This window comes from Cucurbita moschata, unplaced genomic scaffold, assembly GCF_002738365.1.
Source record: "Cucurbita moschata cultivar Rifu unplaced genomic scaffold, Cmos_1.0 Cmo_Scf00012, whole genome shotgun sequence".
Classification (NCBI taxonomy): Eukaryota; Viridiplantae; Streptophyta; class Magnoliopsida; order Cucurbitales; family Cucurbitaceae; genus Cucurbita; species Cucurbita moschata.
The window spans coordinates 1052849-1070912 of record NW_019268528.1 but is presented as its reverse complement, the minus strand read 5'-3'; the positions used below and the strand labels follow the sequence as shown (position 1 = coordinate 1070912).

General features: G+C 34.8%; 4 protein-coding genes across 5 annotated transcripts; 1 reads left to right on the top strand and 3 right to left on the bottom strand.

Moving 5' to 3' along the window:
* Positions 1-78: 78 nt before the first annotated feature.
* On the bottom strand, positions 79-1518 carry LOC111450678 (probable E3 ubiquitin-protein ligase RHY1A). The gene is made up of 4 exons (XM_023090919.1): positions 856-1518; positions 662-777; positions 499-518; positions 79-462 (listed from the first exon to the last, which is right to left on the bottom strand). Exons 1-4 carry the CDS (start codon positions 1030-1032, stop codon positions 242-244), a joined length of 534 nt encoding a protein of 177 aa, XP_022946687.1. The 5' UTR covers positions 1033-1518; the 3' UTR covers positions 79-241.
* A 2573-nt stretch (positions 1519-4091) lies between these two features.
* On the bottom strand, positions 4092-7732 carry LOC111450670 (peptidyl-prolyl cis-trans isomerase CYP28, chloroplastic). Of its 2 annotated transcripts, XM_023090909.1 has the most exons (3): positions 6943-7732; positions 5846-6087; positions 4092-4337 (listed from the first exon to the last, which is right to left on the bottom strand). In XM_023090909.1, exons 1-2 carry the CDS (start codon positions 7670-7672, stop codon positions 5879-5881), a joined length of 939 nt encoding a protein of 312 aa, XP_022946677.1. In that variant the 5' UTR covers positions 7673-7732; the 3' UTR covers positions 4092-4337; positions 5846-5878. The 2 variants fall into 2 exon arrangements, with proteins under 2 accessions (XP_022946677.1, XP_022946676.1); XM_023090908.1 differs by lacking the exon at positions 4092-4337 and having other exon boundaries at positions 5620-6087.
* A 2568-nt stretch (positions 7733-10300) lies between these two features.
* Positions 10301-10624, bottom strand: LOC111450804. Its single transcript, XM_023091101.1, has one exon. It carries the CDS (start codon positions 10622-10624, stop codon positions 10301-10303), a length of 324 nt encoding a protein of 107 aa, XP_022946869.1.
* A 3108-nt stretch (positions 10625-13732) lies between these two features.
* LOC111450660 (transmembrane 9 superfamily member 11) lies at positions 13733-16340 on the top strand. Its single transcript, XM_023090894.1, has 2 exons — positions 13733-13894; positions 14115-16340. The coding sequence occupies exon 2, from the start codon at positions 14133-14135 to the stop codon at positions 16119-16121; it is 1989 nt and encodes a 662-aa protein (XP_022946662.1). The 5' UTR covers positions 13733-13894; positions 14115-14132; the 3' UTR covers positions 16122-16340.
* Positions 16341-18064: the final 1724 nt, after the last annotated feature.

Genomic DNA, 18064 nt, shown 5'->3' with positions numbered 1-18064 from the left:
AAAATATCGGAAAAATACCATTTGGTTTTCAAGTATAGAATCTAAGAAGGAACGCACAATGTGCTCGATTCAAGTGAATTTGAAGACAAGAAACCGAACTTGGATTATATAATATAACAAACAAAGTCTTGAAGAGCAAAACAAGATCCCTAATGGCAATGTCGAGGCTAAATCCTTTCTTATTTCGCTTCTCTCGTACATCTAACAATATAAAATCGCAAGCTCGGTGATTGGTTTGTTATTAAGAGGGAAACGGGAACCTACAGCATGGGCAATGGGCATTGGTTTGGAGCCAAGGCACCAAGCACGCGGAGTGGAACTTGTGGGCGCATGGAAGATGGACCAACGGCTCACCCGCTCTGAACCCTTCCAAACAAACGGCGCACTCTTCCTGCTCCGAGGCTTTCCATTTCATCAGCTTCCCCCAAGTGAACCTCTTCTTCGTTATTGATTCTTCTTTCCCCTTCGCTTTTTCTTTCTTTTCCGATGAGTTCTTCAACCCTTCTCCACTCTTTTTCCTGTATGATTATTTTCGATTTCAACGTTGATTTTAGGTTAAATTACAAATTTAGTTCCTTTCATTTGAACGGTTTCGATTTGTTTTTATGGTTTGAAGATTCGAACGATCATTTGATCCTCGTACAACAAAAGAAGAAATTACCTTGGATTTTCAGGTTTTCTATGAGTTCTTAACCTCTCATCCAACCGTTCCTTAGCTTCTCTTGCAATTTCACCAAGCTTCTCGTTCTGGTAAGCTTGATGGGATGAGCTCCGTTGCTTAATTTTATGTTCAACATTCATCAGAATTTTCCCGCGAAACAAACAGAAAAATTCTTAGATTTCATTCATTCATACCTGTGAACAAGACGATGATGAAGTGATGTGAAAATCACGGTTGCTCGTGTACAAACAGAACGACGGCCTTCGTGTGGATCCTAATTTCGCCGCCGTGGATGGCGTGTCCGATGAGGTTATGCTCTGGTGGAATCGCCGCCTTCTGGCGCATTCAACTCCCGGCAACATTCCGGCCATTGATTTGTGAAAACTTGCTGGAATTGAAACTGAGAATCAACCCCCACTATGATTTCAATTCAAAATCTGCAAAACTTTTATCAGAACTGAAGAACAGAGGTGAAAACTTGCTCGATTAAACCCAAGAGGATTTCTACTCAAAATCCATCAAGCTTCTCTGTTCTTATCAGCATTTGAATCAGAAATATCCATTACAGAAAAACGAGAAGAAATCGAAGAAACCCAGCAAAAATTCTCAAATCTACACCAATTTCAACTCAAAATCCATCAAGTTTGTCAGTTTTTTTCTGTATTTGAATCAGAACCCAATCGCAGAAGAACAAGAAGAAACAGAGTTCAACTCAGAATCAATGGAGTCTCTCAGTTTCAGCAAATGAATCAGAAATACCCATTACAGAAAAACAAGAAGAAATCGAAGAAACCCTGCAAAAATGCTCAAATCCACACTAATTTGAACTCAAAATCCATCAGGTTTCTCAGTTTTTTCCTGCATTTGAATCAGAACCCAATTGCAGAAGAAGAAGAAACAGAGAGAGAAACAGAGTTCAACTCAGAATCAATGGAGTTTCTCAGTTTCAGAAAATGAATCAGAAGTACCCATTACAGAATACCCATTACAGAAAAAACGAGAAGAAAACGAAGAATCCAAGCAAAAATTCTCAAATCCACACTAATTTGAACTCAAAATCCATCATGTTTCTCATTTGTTTTCTGCATTTGAATCAGAACCCAATCGCAGAAGAAGAAGAAGAAACAGAGTTCAACTCAGAATCAATGGAGTTTCTCAGTTTCAGCAAATGAATCAGAACAGAAAAACAAGAAGAAAACGAAGAAACCCAGCAAAAATTCTCAAATCCGCACCGATTTCAACTCAAAATCGACCTAGTTTCAGAGTTTCATCAAAATCAACCAAAACCCAGATGAACTGAGACAGAGAGAAACAGAGAAACCAAACCCCATTAAGGATTACAACTCGAAACGAACGAAATCTGTGGTTTGGAGCAAATAAACAGAAAACCCAGAAGAAGAAAAACGAGGAACATGAAGAACATGAAGAACAAGCGAATAAAATCTGGTGAAATCGAAGATAGGGAAGTGGGAGTGGGAGGAATTAAAATAAGGATAGAGTAAGAAGGGTAACAAACACAAGCGGGTCCCCGCCATTGAAGGCGAGAAAGCGTACAACAACAAGAAATGTATAAAACGGAGAGTGTATAGAGACCATGATTTTTAAATTGGTGTGGATTTGTAAAAGACTAATTCATTTTATGCATGATAACAAGCAACGTCACGACTTTAGAATGGTTGACGCTCGAACAATACCACAATAACTGTTACTTATTGTCATTAGCCTCATAGTTTTATTTCTTCTCCGACTAGTACACTCCTCGGTGTTTGACTATGATATCATTAGTAATAGCTCAAACCTACCGACAACAAATATTGTTTACTTTAGTCTATACATATAGTCGTCAGTCTCACAATTTTAAAACGTGTTTGCTAGAGGGAGGTTTCACCATTTGTGGGCTTTGTTACGTTAAAGCTGGGCCCATCAACCTTTTATCGGTTATTGTTTTCTGCCGTTGAAAAAATGTGATGACGTAAAAAATTGAAACCTAATTTAGTTTGAATTTAAATAAATTAAAATTTGCTGAATTGGTTAGTTCATGTGTTACGTTCATTTTTATATTAAACTGCATCTCTTAATTTTAAAAATAATTTTTTTACTACCTAATTTTTTAAAATATATATTGAAATTGATTTATAATTTAATGTAAATAAATAAATTTGAGATTGTAGATTTCATTTTATTAATTTCTCTTAAATTAAAAAAAATAAATTAATTAATTAAAATTTAACTTATATTTTAGGATGGAAAGTTTATATTAAAATATTGAAATATAAAATTTGCATCAATTCCTTATGAATTTTTTACAATAATTATTTTTCTAAAAAATTAAAATATAGTTTTTTAAGTGAAAATAATTATGTCAATGGATTAATTTTGTCACATCTGATAGCAACATAGATATGCTTATAAATTTCATTTATTATTTATAATTTATTCTTTTATTGTCCATGGATTGAAACTAATGATTTTTTTTTCTTTTAGTTAATAATTTTTTTATAGACTAAAAATTAATTATCCCAAATAAATTCCGACAATTTATTCCATTGACTTTATTCTTGTCGTTAGAATTTGACTGCTTACGTTTGACCTTAATTCTCTTTCCCGTCACTTTTCAAGTAAGTACAACTTAGATATAAGTGAAATTAATAAATTTAAAATGATGCGATTCAATCTCAATCCTAAATGAGTCATAAGAGCTCGTGGTTTGATTTATATGAGTGGGAATGAATTTTGTAGTTGATCCAATATGTCTGTTATCTTACCGATTTGATCAAATGGAGAGCTGAGAATATAATTATACGAGATGAAATTCAGTTCTTTCCATATATGGTTAGTAGACGAGCAGTTGTTCACTTAAGTTTTAATTTTGAGACTTAAGTAATGGTAAACAAATTATTCATTAGAGTATAGAGTTACTAAATGTATCAAATGTATTTAAAGTGGTAGAACTCATGAACAACTCGTGAATGATTGACTTGCTTATAATGATTATATGTATTGACACAACTTGTTCTACCAGTGCATAAGAGTGTAACTCTACGTCTAAAGTAGTAAAATATTATTTTTTTTTATGAATAATTCATATATACAACCAGCAAGTGTAGTTTCATAATTGAAATTTAACGTGTCATTTGTCATAATCATGTTTGTTCAAATTGATGCTATCAGAGTCATGTGCTCGAGATTATATTTGGTTTGTTTATATTTGTACTTTTGATTAAGAAACTTTTTGTCACTTTGCTAAACCCTATTATAGGCAAAAATGCTTTAAAATTTGTTATAGATCAAAGCAAATAGGGGTCACCATACCTCCATGTTACTTTCTTTCTTTTGTGAGAATTTGAGAGAGCGATTTAGTATCTTCTTTGTATTATTGACAACCAATCTTGATATCAATCGGATCTTTGAGTAGCATGTTTTGAACGTCTTTCGTTGCTTTTAAAAAGTTAGCCATCTGCTTTTGATATAAAATGCTATTGTATCATGTGGGCAAGTTGATATCCAACTCATAAGGACAATGACCTAATGGTAAGAGTTGAGTACTTTACCAATTAGTTATATCGGGTTGAGCTGAGTAGGGCTTGCATGAAAGAGTACGAGCCATATTTGATCATCATTTTCAAATGATGACTCTCAAATTCCAGCGCAAACAATGATCAAACTAAACTGAAGCCTGGACAAAAACAAGGAGATGAAGTTTTCATTTACAAAGAACACAAATGAAAGATGATGAAAAGACAAACAAATGGAACGAGAAAGAAAGTAGTAAGTCCACCGCTAACATATATTATCCTCTTTGGGTTTTTCCTTTCACACTTCTCCTCAAAGTTTTTAAACTTATCTACTAGGGAGAGATTTTCCCACCCTTACCAAGAAGATTTTGTTTCTCTCTCTGACCGATGTGGGATCTCACAATCCACCCCCTTCGGGACCCAGCATCTTTGCTGACACTTGTTCCCTCACCAATTGATGGGCTCAGCGTTCACGCTGTCACTCGTTTCTCTCTCCAATTGATGTGGGATCTCACAATAGATTCAAACATCTTACTTTTTGATTGATAATATAATGTCTTAACTAGCTAACTTATGTTTCCGTTGACGACTTTCAAAATATAGGCTTCAGTACATTCTATCCAGAGAGAGATAAATTAATATGAGGAATACTAATAAACGAATGAAATAATAACCGACATATTTATAATTACATGACTAACTTATTAGAGTTCCAATGATTATAAACAGAATGAGTTGGGGAGTTTGGTGGTCCAAGGCAATTTCGGGTACTAGTTCTTAGGAGAGATTATCCTTCAAATATATATGGCTAGCTAGTTTACAGTCTCTTTGATATTGTAGACACTCTAGTTTGAGATATAATGTGTGTGTTCGTGTTCGTGCTCGAAACTATGTCAAAAACATTGAACAGTATTTAAACAAATTCAATATAATTCTAACATTGGTTGAACATGGGTCGGAAACTCAGGTAAATAACTCCAACAAACCATTAGATACACATTTGCTTCTAAAAAATGGAATATAGAAGGTAACAGCCCAAGCCCACCGCTAATAGATATTGTCTGTTTTGGCCCGTTACATATCGCCGTGAGTCTTACGGTTTTAAAACACATCTATTAGGGAGAGGTTTCCACAACCTTATAAGGAATGTTTCGTTCTCCTCTCCAACCAATATGAAAACTCACCATCCACCCTCTTGGAGGTCCAGTGTCCTCACTGACACACCGCCCTGGTGTCTGGCTCTGATACCATTTTGTAACAGCCCAAGTCTAACACTAGCAAATATTGTCCGCTTTGGTGCATTTCATATCATCGTCAACCTCACGGTTTTAAAACACGTCTATTAAGGAGAGGTTTCTACACTCTTATGAGGAATATTTTGTTCCCCTCCCCAACCGATATGAGATCTCACATATAACGAACAGGACAAAAACAATAACAATGAGTGAACAACAACGAATTTGTGCTTTCTTTAGCATATAAAACGTCAACAGCATTGACATCAAAATTTGATTTCCGATTGGTTTGAACACAAACAATGGTCACAACAAGAACTGAGGCCTGGTTAGCCCTTTGTTCATGTGAGAAAACAAAAACAAAAACATGGGGATGGAATGTTCAATTTTCACAGAAGAACACAAAGAAATATGAGAAGGCAAAGAAATGGAACCTTGAGAGATAACAAAGGGCAAGTGGGCTGTGTTTAAGGCAGAGTTGGAGTCAGTGAAGGCTTTGCAACTTTGAGTTCTCCACAGTCACTGATATAAACAGTTTGGAGAGGTCTGTTCCATATTGTTCTTGCATTTTGAGCCCTTTCATCTCCTAAGAACTTAGCCAAATCATTGAATTGCCTAATTCTCTCAGATGGCTTGTATGTTGGAGTTGAGGATATGGCTGCCACAACATCCAGACCTGAAATTCCCAAATTTTACACAGATATCAAAAATCTTTTGTACTAATTTCATCCCTTTTGCTTAGCACTAATTTGGTGAAGTTATTCGATTTCTCCTTACAATTTGATCTTTGTTTTAAATCATCTATGCTATGATTAAACTTTACTGGAGTGAAAAATGAGTGACATTATTTGTATGCTATTAAGAATCACGACTCTCCACAATGGTGCTTTGCTTTGGACTTTCCCAAAAGACCTCATATCAATAGAGATGTATTCTTTATTACAAATTCATGATCAACCCCTAAATTAGCCAACGTAGAACTCTCTCCCAACAATTCTCCCCTCGAAAAAAGTACACCATAGAGCCGCCTCTCCTGAGGTTTATGTAGCCCTCGAATAGGCTCCCCTTATTCGAGGCTCGACTCCTCAACCCTCGAACAAAGTACACCTTTGTTTGACGCATGAGTCACTTTTGACTACACCTTCAATGCTAGCCATTTCTTTTTTCAACACTTGAATTCTATTGATATGGCTAAATTAAGAGCATAGCTCTGATGCTATGGAATCATGACTCTCTACAGTGGTGTGATATTGTCTACTTTAAGCGTAAGGTTTCATGGCTTTGCTTTAGGCTTCTCCATACCAATAGAGATCTATTCCTTACCCATGATCAATCCCTCCATTAACGAAGGTGGGACTCCCTCCCAATAAATCTCAACATATATCCCTCCTGAGCTAATGTGCCAAATGGATTGGATTAGAAATGGCATGCAGGATTATGAAACTGATTAATTGAAACTTCTAAAACTAATCATAAGGATCAAATGTAAAATGTAAAGAGTAAATCGTGAGAAATTAGTTTGAATTTGTACCTTCAAGCACAGTCCCGAAGACAATGTTCTCGCTATCAAGCTGGGGGCAGGGGCCAGGGCCGGTGGTGATCAAGAATTCCACATTGTGATAATTTGGATCCAATTTCAATTCGTCGTCGTCGTCGTTCTCCGAAAGGCACAAAGAAACAATGCCGCCTCTAGAATGCGAAAGCAAGAACGAATCTGACTTCACCGTCTCCGTATTTCTCGGTAATTGTTGCGGTGGCCGGACTGCTCCTTTGTCGCGGCGACCCTGTCGACCGGCGAGGAAGAATTGGCCAGGGAAGATTTTGTGGACCAAAGTGCCCTTATACGAGGAGCCGCAGGATCCGGTACACATGGATTTGAAATTGGCGACGGTGATTGGAACCAGGTGGCCGTAGAGGCCGAGAACGAGGCGACCGAGGAGGGCGGAATCGGAGCAGAGGATGGAATCGCCGCCATCATCGGCGGATTCACGATTGGGAAGGAAGTTGGTTGGGCAAATGCTGAAGTCGATGAAGACGCGGTCGGTGATGGTGGTGTCCGGCGAAGGGGAAGCCGGGGAGGGAGGTGGATCGACAGCGGTGGAGAGAGAGAGGGACGTGGAGAGAAGGAGGAGGGATCGACGAGGAAGTGCAATGTCTCCGGTAGGGCGACGGCGGTGGTGGTGATGTGGAGGTAATAGCACGGCGGTGGCGGCGGAAGCGGAGGAGGAGGTGGTGGTGGAAACGAGAGAGAAGGCCATCATCGGGAAATGAGTGAAGATGGACCATCGTGTTTGTGGATGTGAGAGAGAGCAGTGAGGAGGTAGAAGGAAATGGAGGATTGGTGACCACAGACAAGAGAGTGGGCCCACTACTTATTCAGATATATATATATATATATATATATATATATATATATTTTTTTTTTTTTTGGGCTTCCAAGGAAATTGATTTTTAAAGAGTAAAAATAAAATATACATTTTGGTCATGGATTTTGATTGGTCTATTTAATCTCGCTAATATAATTTTAGAATAAAACTAAATTTAATAATTTTAAAAAAAAATCTCAGCTAGAGATGTTGGGTTTGAAGACCTATGGAACTCGAGTGCCCAAATTATTATTTCGTTGGACCGTTATAATTATGGTCGCCATTCACTAGAGCTTCGGTCGTCGGCTACTCTGTTATCAAGTCACCAAGCCTTTGGTCAAAACTTATCTGATAAGAAATTTCGCTATCTTAGGACCGTTTTAGTTACGGTAGCCATTCACTAGGACTTCGGTCGCCGGCTCCTTTGTTATCACGTAAACAACTTCTTTGACCTTAAACTTATCAGATAAGGAATTTCGCTACCTTAGGTCGCCATTCACTAGGGCTTCGATCGCCGACTCACCAACTTCTTTGACCTTCCAGCACTCGACAGGACAAGCGTCAGCCTCCATACATGGTCTTACCACTTTGCAGAGACCTATGTTTATAATGAGAATGAAGAGGAGCAAGGAGAGATTCCTCGTCGTTAACTAAACATATTTGAAATGAAAATTTCTCCACGTAAACTAAGAAGAGCTAGGAGACAAGGAGAGATTCCTCCCCATTAACTAAATAGATCTGAAATGAAAACCTCCCCATTAACTAAACAAATCTAAAATGAAAATTTCTCCACGTTAACTAAGAGAAGCAAGGAGAGATTTTTCCGTTAACTAAACAGATCTAAAATGAAAATTTCTCCACGTTAGCTAAGAGGAGCAAGGAGAGATTCCTCCCATTAACTAAATAGATCTGAAATAAAAATTTCTACAGAGATTCTGAAGAAAAAAAATGAGAGATTCCCAATTAATTTAACACTAGACAGATCTGGAAAAAGAAGAGATTCCCAATTAACAAAAGTACCCTACACATAACCCGTCCCTTTAGGTATTACCAACACCACACAACAGAGAATATAACTCACACCAAAGAATCCCATACTCCTTACGCCTGACACTGTTTCCAAACTCTGATGTTAAGGTTTTGGCAACTTACTTTACATCTGAGACAGGATCAGTGGAGTAGGGCACCTTCCACTGTGCGCCAAAGCCGAAGGCTTAGTGGTATTTCCTTCGATGACTGCATTATTATCCTGGTGCAGGGCGAGTGGGGAAACAGCGGTATGACTCTTTAGACAGTGGTGGTGGTGTATTGAGTTTTTGGTATATCGAGTTTTTGGTAGAGAGGGTTTGCTGTATGGGAGATTTGCTGTGTAATACTTATTACCCACAAAACATCTTACCCAGAATCAGGAAAGAAAGAAAAAGAAAGAGGCTTTCCTCGCAAGAGATTTCTCCCCTGGACAGATCTAAAAAATGAAAATTATATTCTCTCATATTCAAATTTGAGTTTAAAAAAATGAGGTAATAGTATTGAAATCTCATATTCAAATTTGAGTTTAAAAAAATGAGGTAATAATATTGAAATGAGAATTATCCATTAAAATTTTATTTAAAATATTAAAAAAAAAAACTATAGGATGAGGACATTCCTTGGTGTGATTTTCGAGACAACGATAGTTTTATTTTTTAAACAAGTAGAGCAAAAACTCCTAAAAAAATCATTTTGTTGTTACTATATATATTTATTTATTTTATTCTCAATATTGAAAATTTTAATTATATCCTTAGTTTTGATTATTTTTAATTAGACCTCACGTTGATTCTCTTATTCACATTATAAATCCCTATAAAGTTTAATAAATGTTAATTTCAATTTTATTTTCTTATATTGATTATTTATAAGCTTTCAAGTATTTCTATTTTAATTAGTTTATATGCTTTCTACCATTTCTTAAAACCCTAGAGTTCACCCAAAAAAATTGAAGAAATAAGGTTTAATTCCTCTGTTCTTCGTGAAGATCATGGTGGATCTCCAATTTGGAAGAAATAATCCATTTCTATTCATTGGCATCCACTTGCCAGATTATTCCTCAAACTCGTTACGGAAAAAAGAAGAAACAATCGATCAAGAAGCAGATGCTACAGAAGATTTCCATGGCAGATTACCAACAATCAGGAACAAATTCAGAAGAAGACAGAGAACATAAAAAACATATATGTATATATACAATTACATACGCTATAAACACATGGTGGAGTATATCTTAATCACCAACGGCACTTCTCCAAACACAGAGAAGACCGATTATCAATCCTCGCCATCTATTTGACGGCAAGTTGTAAAAAACACGACTCAAAACAAGAATGGATCCAGTATTGTTTTTCAGATCACAGAAACTTTAAAAGAAAAAAAAAAACACACACACAACAATTATAAATCATCTCATATGGTTCATAATTATTCAAAACCTAGGGCAGGAAAATTGTCGAAAGCGTGAAAACAAAAGAAGAGGAAGAATCGGATTCAATTCCTCGCAAGCTGAAGAGGAGCGTCGTCGTCATCGTCGCTCAAAGCGACACCAGGTTGAGAGGTCTTACCGATGACAGGGGAGGAGGAAGGGGAAGATGAAGCAGAGGCGAGGGCGAGTGCCAAGCAACCTTCACTCCAGGATCGGCGAATGGGATAGAAGATGGATTTAGACTTGGAATGGGAGCAGCGAGGAGATTGACGACGGGATTTGTGGAGTGCACAGCCGCAGTTGCGGTGGTAGGGGCGGCGGTCGATCTCGGTGTCGCAGCCGGCGATGCAAGCCTCGTAGACAGGGCGGAGGAGGCCGTCGGCGGCCATGGAAGAATAGGATCGGACCACCACGAGCGGAAGATGTTTGAAGAAATGCGTGGGAGAGAGAGACCGGGATTGGGCGTAGGAAGTGGCATTTATAGGCGGCAAAAATGGGGATTGGGGAACGGGTACCGAAATAAATGGCGGGGTTGTTTTTTGTGTCCGGCGATAAAACGACCCAAATTTAGTTACCCACCAAAAAAAATAATAATAAATAAATTGGTGTTTGGATTAAAACACACGATGTCTATGCCTGCATGTCCAATCTTTCAGGATCTAACGGGTTCTCTACACTAGGATAAGTCATCTGGTTTAACCTTTTCCTCTACTCCAGACCAAAGTCTTGCCTACATGTCCAATCTTTCGCGATCTAACGGATTTGCCTCTGTATTATAATAAGTCATCTGGTTTAACCTTTGCTTCTACTCCAGACAAAGTCTCTGAACACAACGTAGCATTTCATCATATCATCTTGGCTCCTAATTGACACGATTTTTTTTATGTCATCAGCCATCGTAGCTTGTTCGGTTTTATCTATCGATAATGAGCTTATGTGTCGTTCATAACATCGAGACATCTCAAACGTCCATCCATTCGGATTCTATCGGAGTAGTGAACCCTTCCATATCTATGCCATATTATTTACGGACTCCATACCGAATAGTTGGTGTATGGTCCAACCTATTATTTGACTCATTGTTTTTAAAATTTAGGCGCTATTTGTTTGTTAAGACCTAATAAATTCAATACTAAACGTTAAAACAACCTTTAATATATATATATATATATTGGCTTTTTAGTTGTAAAATAAATAATCACTCTGTAATTTTCAGATTAATTTTTCAAAATAACTTTTATTAAAGGAATGAAAAATATTTTAATATATCCAATATTTTATAAATAAAATCATAATTCAACATAATTTTAAAATATAATAATATATATATTTTTTTTTTTTCTTCGGAAAAATCTCTTCCCACTCGCTCGCCTATTTTCCATTTAAATGGAAATTTTCAGTCCCTTTGAGTAAATCTTTTGAGGTTCAAACCACCGAGTTTTTATTAATATTCTGAAATGATATTATTATTATTATTATTATTATTATTATCTTTAAAAATATTTATTCTATTCCCATTTCATTTTTTTTATTTTATACACGTGTAACATATTATATTATAAATTATATGATAACAATTGTAAAATTTTATAATATAAAATATGTTAATAAAATTAGGGGAATATATTCTTTTGGTAGTGAGTTTATATTTGTTAATAAAATCTACTTTTCAATTGATTTTTATTTCAAAATGTAACACAATTATTTTATATCTTTTACATTTCTATCCGATTTTACTAACATTAACTTTCAATTAATTAATTAAAAATGTTATTATGTAGATTTTTTTAGTTTATTTTAATAATTTTATAATTATTTTAAATTAATTCATAAAATGAAATAAAGTTCAAAATTAAATAATAAAAATGTAATAATTATAATTTGAGGATTAAATGAAAATTTAACTAAGGGGTAAAACTGTAATTATTCCAGACATAATCTTTGCATTATTGAGAGAGAAGGTTCAAAACCAAATTCTTGTTTCTTGTAAACAAACTCTTTCTTACCAACCATACCAACACCCACGTGTTCTTCTAGAATCCAAGCTGGAAAATATGAATATTAAAATAAATATTTTAATAATTTAAATAGACCGTCAATAACTCGATATTATAGTCATTTCAAGAATTAAAAAATATATATATTAATACTTTATTTCAAAAATATCTTTAATTAAAAAAAAACATCCTTCTAACTTTTAAATGTATTTTAAATATTCTTAATTTTTTAAAAACTTTATTAATACTCTTAAAAAAAAGCGTTTAAACTTTTTTAAAAAATTCAAAATATTCTTACCGTTCATACTGAACTTCAAAAATACTGATGAATTTTGAAAAGTAACATTAAAATATTAAGAGGTAATCTATGAGGTGTCGATAAACGATATTCGTCCGTATATCGACAGTAACAATTTTTATTGATATGGTTTGTCTTTTAATAATTTAAGATATTTTTATTAATTTAATCCAAAAATATTATGAAACAGACATAAATATTATAATTTATGAAAGTAAATTGACAAAAAAAAAAATTCAGTATAGTTGAATAGTTCAATAATACAAAAATATTTAAATGCTTAATTAAATAATAATAATAAATATTTATGGTTTAAATTTAAAAGTAAACCAGCTTAATTTCAGTAATTTTATTTGGATTTTTTTCACCGCTGTAATTTGTCCGTTCATTTATGACATTTCACCGTTTACGAGGAGGGCATTGGGCTCCTCCACGTGTCTAAATATCCAACTAGTCCCGTCGGTGGAATACTATAATTATTATTATTATTTTTTTTTTAATTTCTAGTTTAATTTAAATGCTAATTTGAATTAAATTTTTTTTCTTGATATTATAGTTATCGTGACATGTATTATTTGATAAAGATGTTTTTTAAATAATTAAAAAGAAAAAAACCAACAACACAACTGAAAATAGAGGGTTAAGTTGTAAAGTCTATTCAGGTTGTTCGGATTACTAACCCAACCAATATGAAATTTTGGGTTAAGTCAAAAGTATTTTTCAGCTCGACTCAATCTGTGTACACCTCTACTAAAATTTGCATAAATCCCAAACATCAAATATTAACGGACAACTCATGTCGGTTACAAAAGTCAAATACGTAATAAAAAGTAGGGTAAGGTTGTGTTTTAACTCAATTTTTTCTTAACCCGACCAAAAAAATGTCAACCACAAATTAATCCTAAAAAAAAATGACCTAACACAACTTTTATGATTTTAATTGATAGTTAGGTTGGTCGAGTTATTGAGTCACATCAACACTCATCATATATTATTTTTTAATTAATATCTGATATTTGATTTAATCAATTAGGTTATGCTCGTGATTTGAATCTCTCGTATTTGATTTAATCATATTTACATTTATTTATTCCTATAATAAGAATATAAAATATTAAAAAAAAATATATTTTTTTATTTTGAGGATTTTTTACTCTTCAAAAAACAAAATAAAACATGAATTTAAAGGCGTGAGTCCTGCCCACGCTGCCCGTAGAAACTGAATGTTTTTTGGTTGCTCATTATAGGGACGCTGTCTCTTCCGCCATAACCATTTCTCCGGTAATCTCCCTTCTTCCTCCATCACTGCTGCTGCCGGTGCACATTTCCCTTCTCGTGGGAGATTGTAGCGATTCTGTAAAAAGGTCTGTTGGATCGTTTCTTGCAAACGAAATTTTTAGCCATTTTGATTTAATTTTGTTGTTTTGCTATTTCCTACGCGTAATTTCTGTTAATTTCATTTGAAGTTTCCTGTATGTTTATAGCATTTGTTTTAGATTTTCTCTTGCAAATTCGATTAAACGATTGCGTACTCGTTTGTTCTTGATTCGGCATTGTTTTTTTCCCCTGATCCGGCGGTTTCAGATCCGATACAAATCGAATATGGATTTGTCGAGAATGAAGTTGTTCAGTCGATTCCGGATCTGGGTTTTAACTTGTTCTTTGATTTTTCAACTCGGCTATGGGTTTTACCTTCCTGGTAGCTATCCCCACAAATACAATGTTGGCGACTTCTTGTCAGTGAAGGTTAATTCTCTTACATCTATCGAAACCGAATTGCCATATGGGTATTATAGTTTGCCGTTTTGTAAGCCTTCAGAAGGTGTTAAGGACAGTGCTGAGAATCTTGGTGAGCTTTTAATGGGAGATCGAATTGAGAATTCACCTTATCAGTTTAAGATGTTCACAAATCAAACGGATATCTTTGTGTGTGCTTCAGATCCATTGACATCTGATCAGTTTAAGATCATGAAGGAGAGAATTGATGAAATGTATCAGGTTAATTTGATTCTTGACAATCTACCTGCGATTCGTTATACTCAGAAGGAAGGTTATGTCCTGCGGTGGACTGGTTATCCTGTTGGTGTTAAGGTTAAAGATGCTTACTATGTGTTTAATCATTTGAAATTCAAGGTCCTTGTTCATAAATATGAGGATGCCAATATGGCTCGTGTAATGGGGACTGGTGATGCTGCTGAGTTGATCCCGACGATTGGGAAAGGGGGATCTGATGTGCCTGGATATATGGTCGTTGGGTTCGAGGTTGTACCGTGTAGCATTGTGCACAATCTTGATCAGGTGAAGAACTTGAAAATGTACCAAGCGTATCCTAGTGCGGTACAGTGTGATCCCACGACCGTGTCGATGTCTATCAAGGAAGGCCAGCCTATTGCTTTTACATATGAAGTTATGTTCGAGGAGAGCGATATCAAATGGCCATCGAGGTGGGATGCATATCTTAAGATGGAGGGATCCAAAGTCCATTGGTTCTCAATCATGAATTCTATGATGGTGATTACTTTTCTTGCTGGTATTGTCTTTGTTATCTTCTTGAGGACGGTTAGGCGGGATCTGACCCGGTACGAGGAGCTTGACAAGGAGGCCCAAGCTCAGATGAATGAGGAGTTATCTGGCTGGAAGCTTGTTGTTGGAGATGTTTTTAGGGCTCCCACAAGTCCTTCACTCCTATGTATTATGGTTGGTAATGGAGTTCAGATTCTTGGAATGGCAGTGGTGACCATATTATTTGCTGCTCTAGGATTCATGTCGCCAGCATCTCGTGGAACGCTTATTACTGGTATGCTATTTTTCTATATGATTCTTGGTGTTGCAGCTGGTTATTTTGCTGTTCGTTTATGGAGGACGATCGGTTGTGGCGACAACAAAGGTTGGATCTCTGTCTCGTGGAAGGTCTCGTGCTTCTTTCCCGGTATTGCCTTCTTTATCTTAACCACTCTGAACTTCCTTTTATGGGGTAGTCACAGTACTGGAGCCATTCCATTTTCCCTTTTTGTTATATTGCTCTTGCTTTGGTTCTGCATCTCGGTTCCCCTTACACTTGTTGGTGGTTGCCTCGGTGCCAAAGCGCCTCATATCGAGTTTCCAGTTCGTACTAATCAAATTCCTCGCGAAATCCCTGCTCAAAAGTACCCATCCTGGTTGTTAGTTCTTGGTGCTGGCACTCTTCCTTTTGGAACCTTATTCATTGAGCTGTTCTTCATCATGTCTAGCATCTGGATGGGTCGTGTGTACTACGTTTTCGGGTTTCTCTTCATTGTTTTGATCCTTCTCGTGGTCGTTTGTGCTGAAGTATCTTTGGTTCTTACCTATATGCATCTGTGTGTGGAGGATTGGAGATGGTGGTGGAAGGCCTTCTTTGCATCTGGTTCTGTTGCCATATACATCTTTTTATATTCCATCAACTATCTAATCTTTGATCTCAAGAGCTTGAGCGGACCGGTCTCTTCGACACTTTACCTCGGATACTCCCTTCTAATGGTGTTCGCAATCATGCTTGCAACCGGTACGATCGGGTTCCTGTCGTCGTTCTGGTTCGTGCATTACTTGTTCTCTTCAGTGAAGTTGGATTGAAGGAGATGAGTGAGTGGCAGTTTAGGGGGTGATTTAAAGAATACAGTTGTATGGATTGCGCGTTATTACTATGATATGATATGATATGATATATTAGTTTTCGTCGATTCATTTGAACGAGACGATGACAATAATACCGTCCTGTTTTGATGTATTTTCATCTGCCCTCATATAATATTTCATTCATTCCTTAAGAAATATATATGCTTTTGTGTTTAATCTCATTTAGTTTCATCTATACTTTATTTTGGTTCCTATGCTTTTGTTGATTCATTCTGGTTTTTTTGTAATTTCAAATACTTTTGCAGATTCTCTCATGTTTTCATATGAATGGAACTACCGGACACGTTGCGACCCCTACCCGATAGTTATATACTGTGACCCGTTGATGTTGCTTTTTTGCTTGCATCATATATAACACGAATTTCAATTTCTTAAATCTTGCTTTAAAAAACTCTCTGCCCCGTTTTTTATAACTTTATTCTTGAATCAGAGCCAGAATCTCTCGAGCATACGTCCTATGCAAAAACGAATTGACTTAACTCACTTTGTTGCTGGGAAGTGAGTGCCGCATAATCGCAAGTCCGCTCCATCAAAAGTGTGAATGTGACAAACCTCCATCAAAAGTCCGTCCACGGTGGCGAATATTTTACTTTGTAAATTTTTTTCGTAAAAAAAACTTTAAACATTATCATATACAATTAATAATATTTATAATAAATTCCAAAGTTTATTATTTGGACCTAATTTCACCAACTTTAAATTTATTAACTAAAATAAAGTATAAGGTGTGAAATAAAATGATCACTAATTTATGGAAAGGTTATGAGAATGAAACGGTAAAACAAATAAAATATAAAAAGACTTATTTATTATAAATTGTAATATGAAATTATCTATATATTTATTTATATATATAAAATTGCGAAAATGCCGAGATTCTTCGTCTAAATGGTGATTCTCTACCCATTTCAGATGGGTCCTGACAAGCTTTGACTCTATTAAATAAATAGATATTTTTATACGACAACTCATCGTTATTGCGATGATCAAATCTTCAAATTTAATACAAAATTTTATAATTAGAAAAATAAAACAACATGGTAATATAAATAGTTAGTTTTCGTGTTAATCACACACATATTATATATATAAAAAACTAAAAATTCTTAAAAAAAAAAAACTAGAACAAACGTGTGTGAAACTCTGTCGGCCAATAAAATATTTATTTCCAAAAATAAAATAAATTGTGATGACACGTGGCAGAGATGTCAATATAAATTATTTATTTCCTATAAATAATGGGTCCACGTATTATTTAATTCAATAAAATTATTGTACTAAAAAATAAAAATAAGTCATGACCGACCTGCCGGTCTAGTTAATCTCTATAATATAATAGCACTCCTAATTATTTGACTATTAATCAATCAAATAAAAAAAAATTACTTTTTAATTTAAAATATTAATTACTATTTAGATACGCTTGTGATATATATATATATATCTATATATATATATTACCAAAATTATTTTTTATTCCAAAAGAATAAAATATAAAAATATTTATATTTATATATATATATAAATAAAGTAACCATTTATATTTTCTTAAAAAAAAAAAAAGAAAAACAATAATCATATATATGGAATATAATGAATGCATCTTTTTTAAAAAAGAAAAAAAAATGTCCTTACTAAAATAGGATAGCTTTTAACTTATATTTTGTATACATAAATAATTAATTAAATTTACCTTTTAGTAAAAGAACAATAAAGTTGGAGGAGCTTTCATGTAACATATTTTTATAAAGTAACTTCAAAACTTTATACAAAAATCATATTAATTAATTTATGAATTTTATTGAAATTATTATTATTATTATTTTTTTAAAAAGTTACGTATAGAAATTCAGTAATTTGTTGACTCAATTTAATCAATC

Coding starts and splice junctions, on each gene's coding strand:
- LOC111450678 (XM_023090919.1), bottom strand. CDS start 1,032: ATGGCCGGAATGTTGCCGGGAGTTGAATGCGCCAGAAGGCGGCGATTC. Junction 778..855: donor CATCATCGTCTTGTTCACAG/GTATGAATGAAT, acceptor CATAAAATTAAG/CAACGGAGCTCATCCCATCA. Junction 519..661: donor AGAAAACCTGAAAATCCAAG/GTAATTTCTTCT, acceptor ATAATCATACAG/GAAAAAGAGTGGAGAAGGGT.
- LOC111450670 (XM_023090909.1), bottom strand. CDS start 7,672: ATGATGGCCTTCTCTCTCGTTTCCACCACCACCTCCTCCTCCGCTTCC. Junction 6,088..6,942: donor CTTCGGGACTGTGCTTGAAG/GTACAAATTCAA, acceptor TGGGAATTTCAG/GTCTGGATGTTGTGGCAGCC.
- LOC111450804 (XM_023091101.1), bottom strand. CDS start 10,624: ATGGCCGCCGACGGCCTCCTCCGCCCTGTCTACGAGGCTTGCATCGCC.
- LOC111450660 (XM_023090894.1), top strand. CDS start 14,133: ATGGATTTGTCGAGAATGAAGTTGTTCAGTCGATTCCGGATCTGGGTT.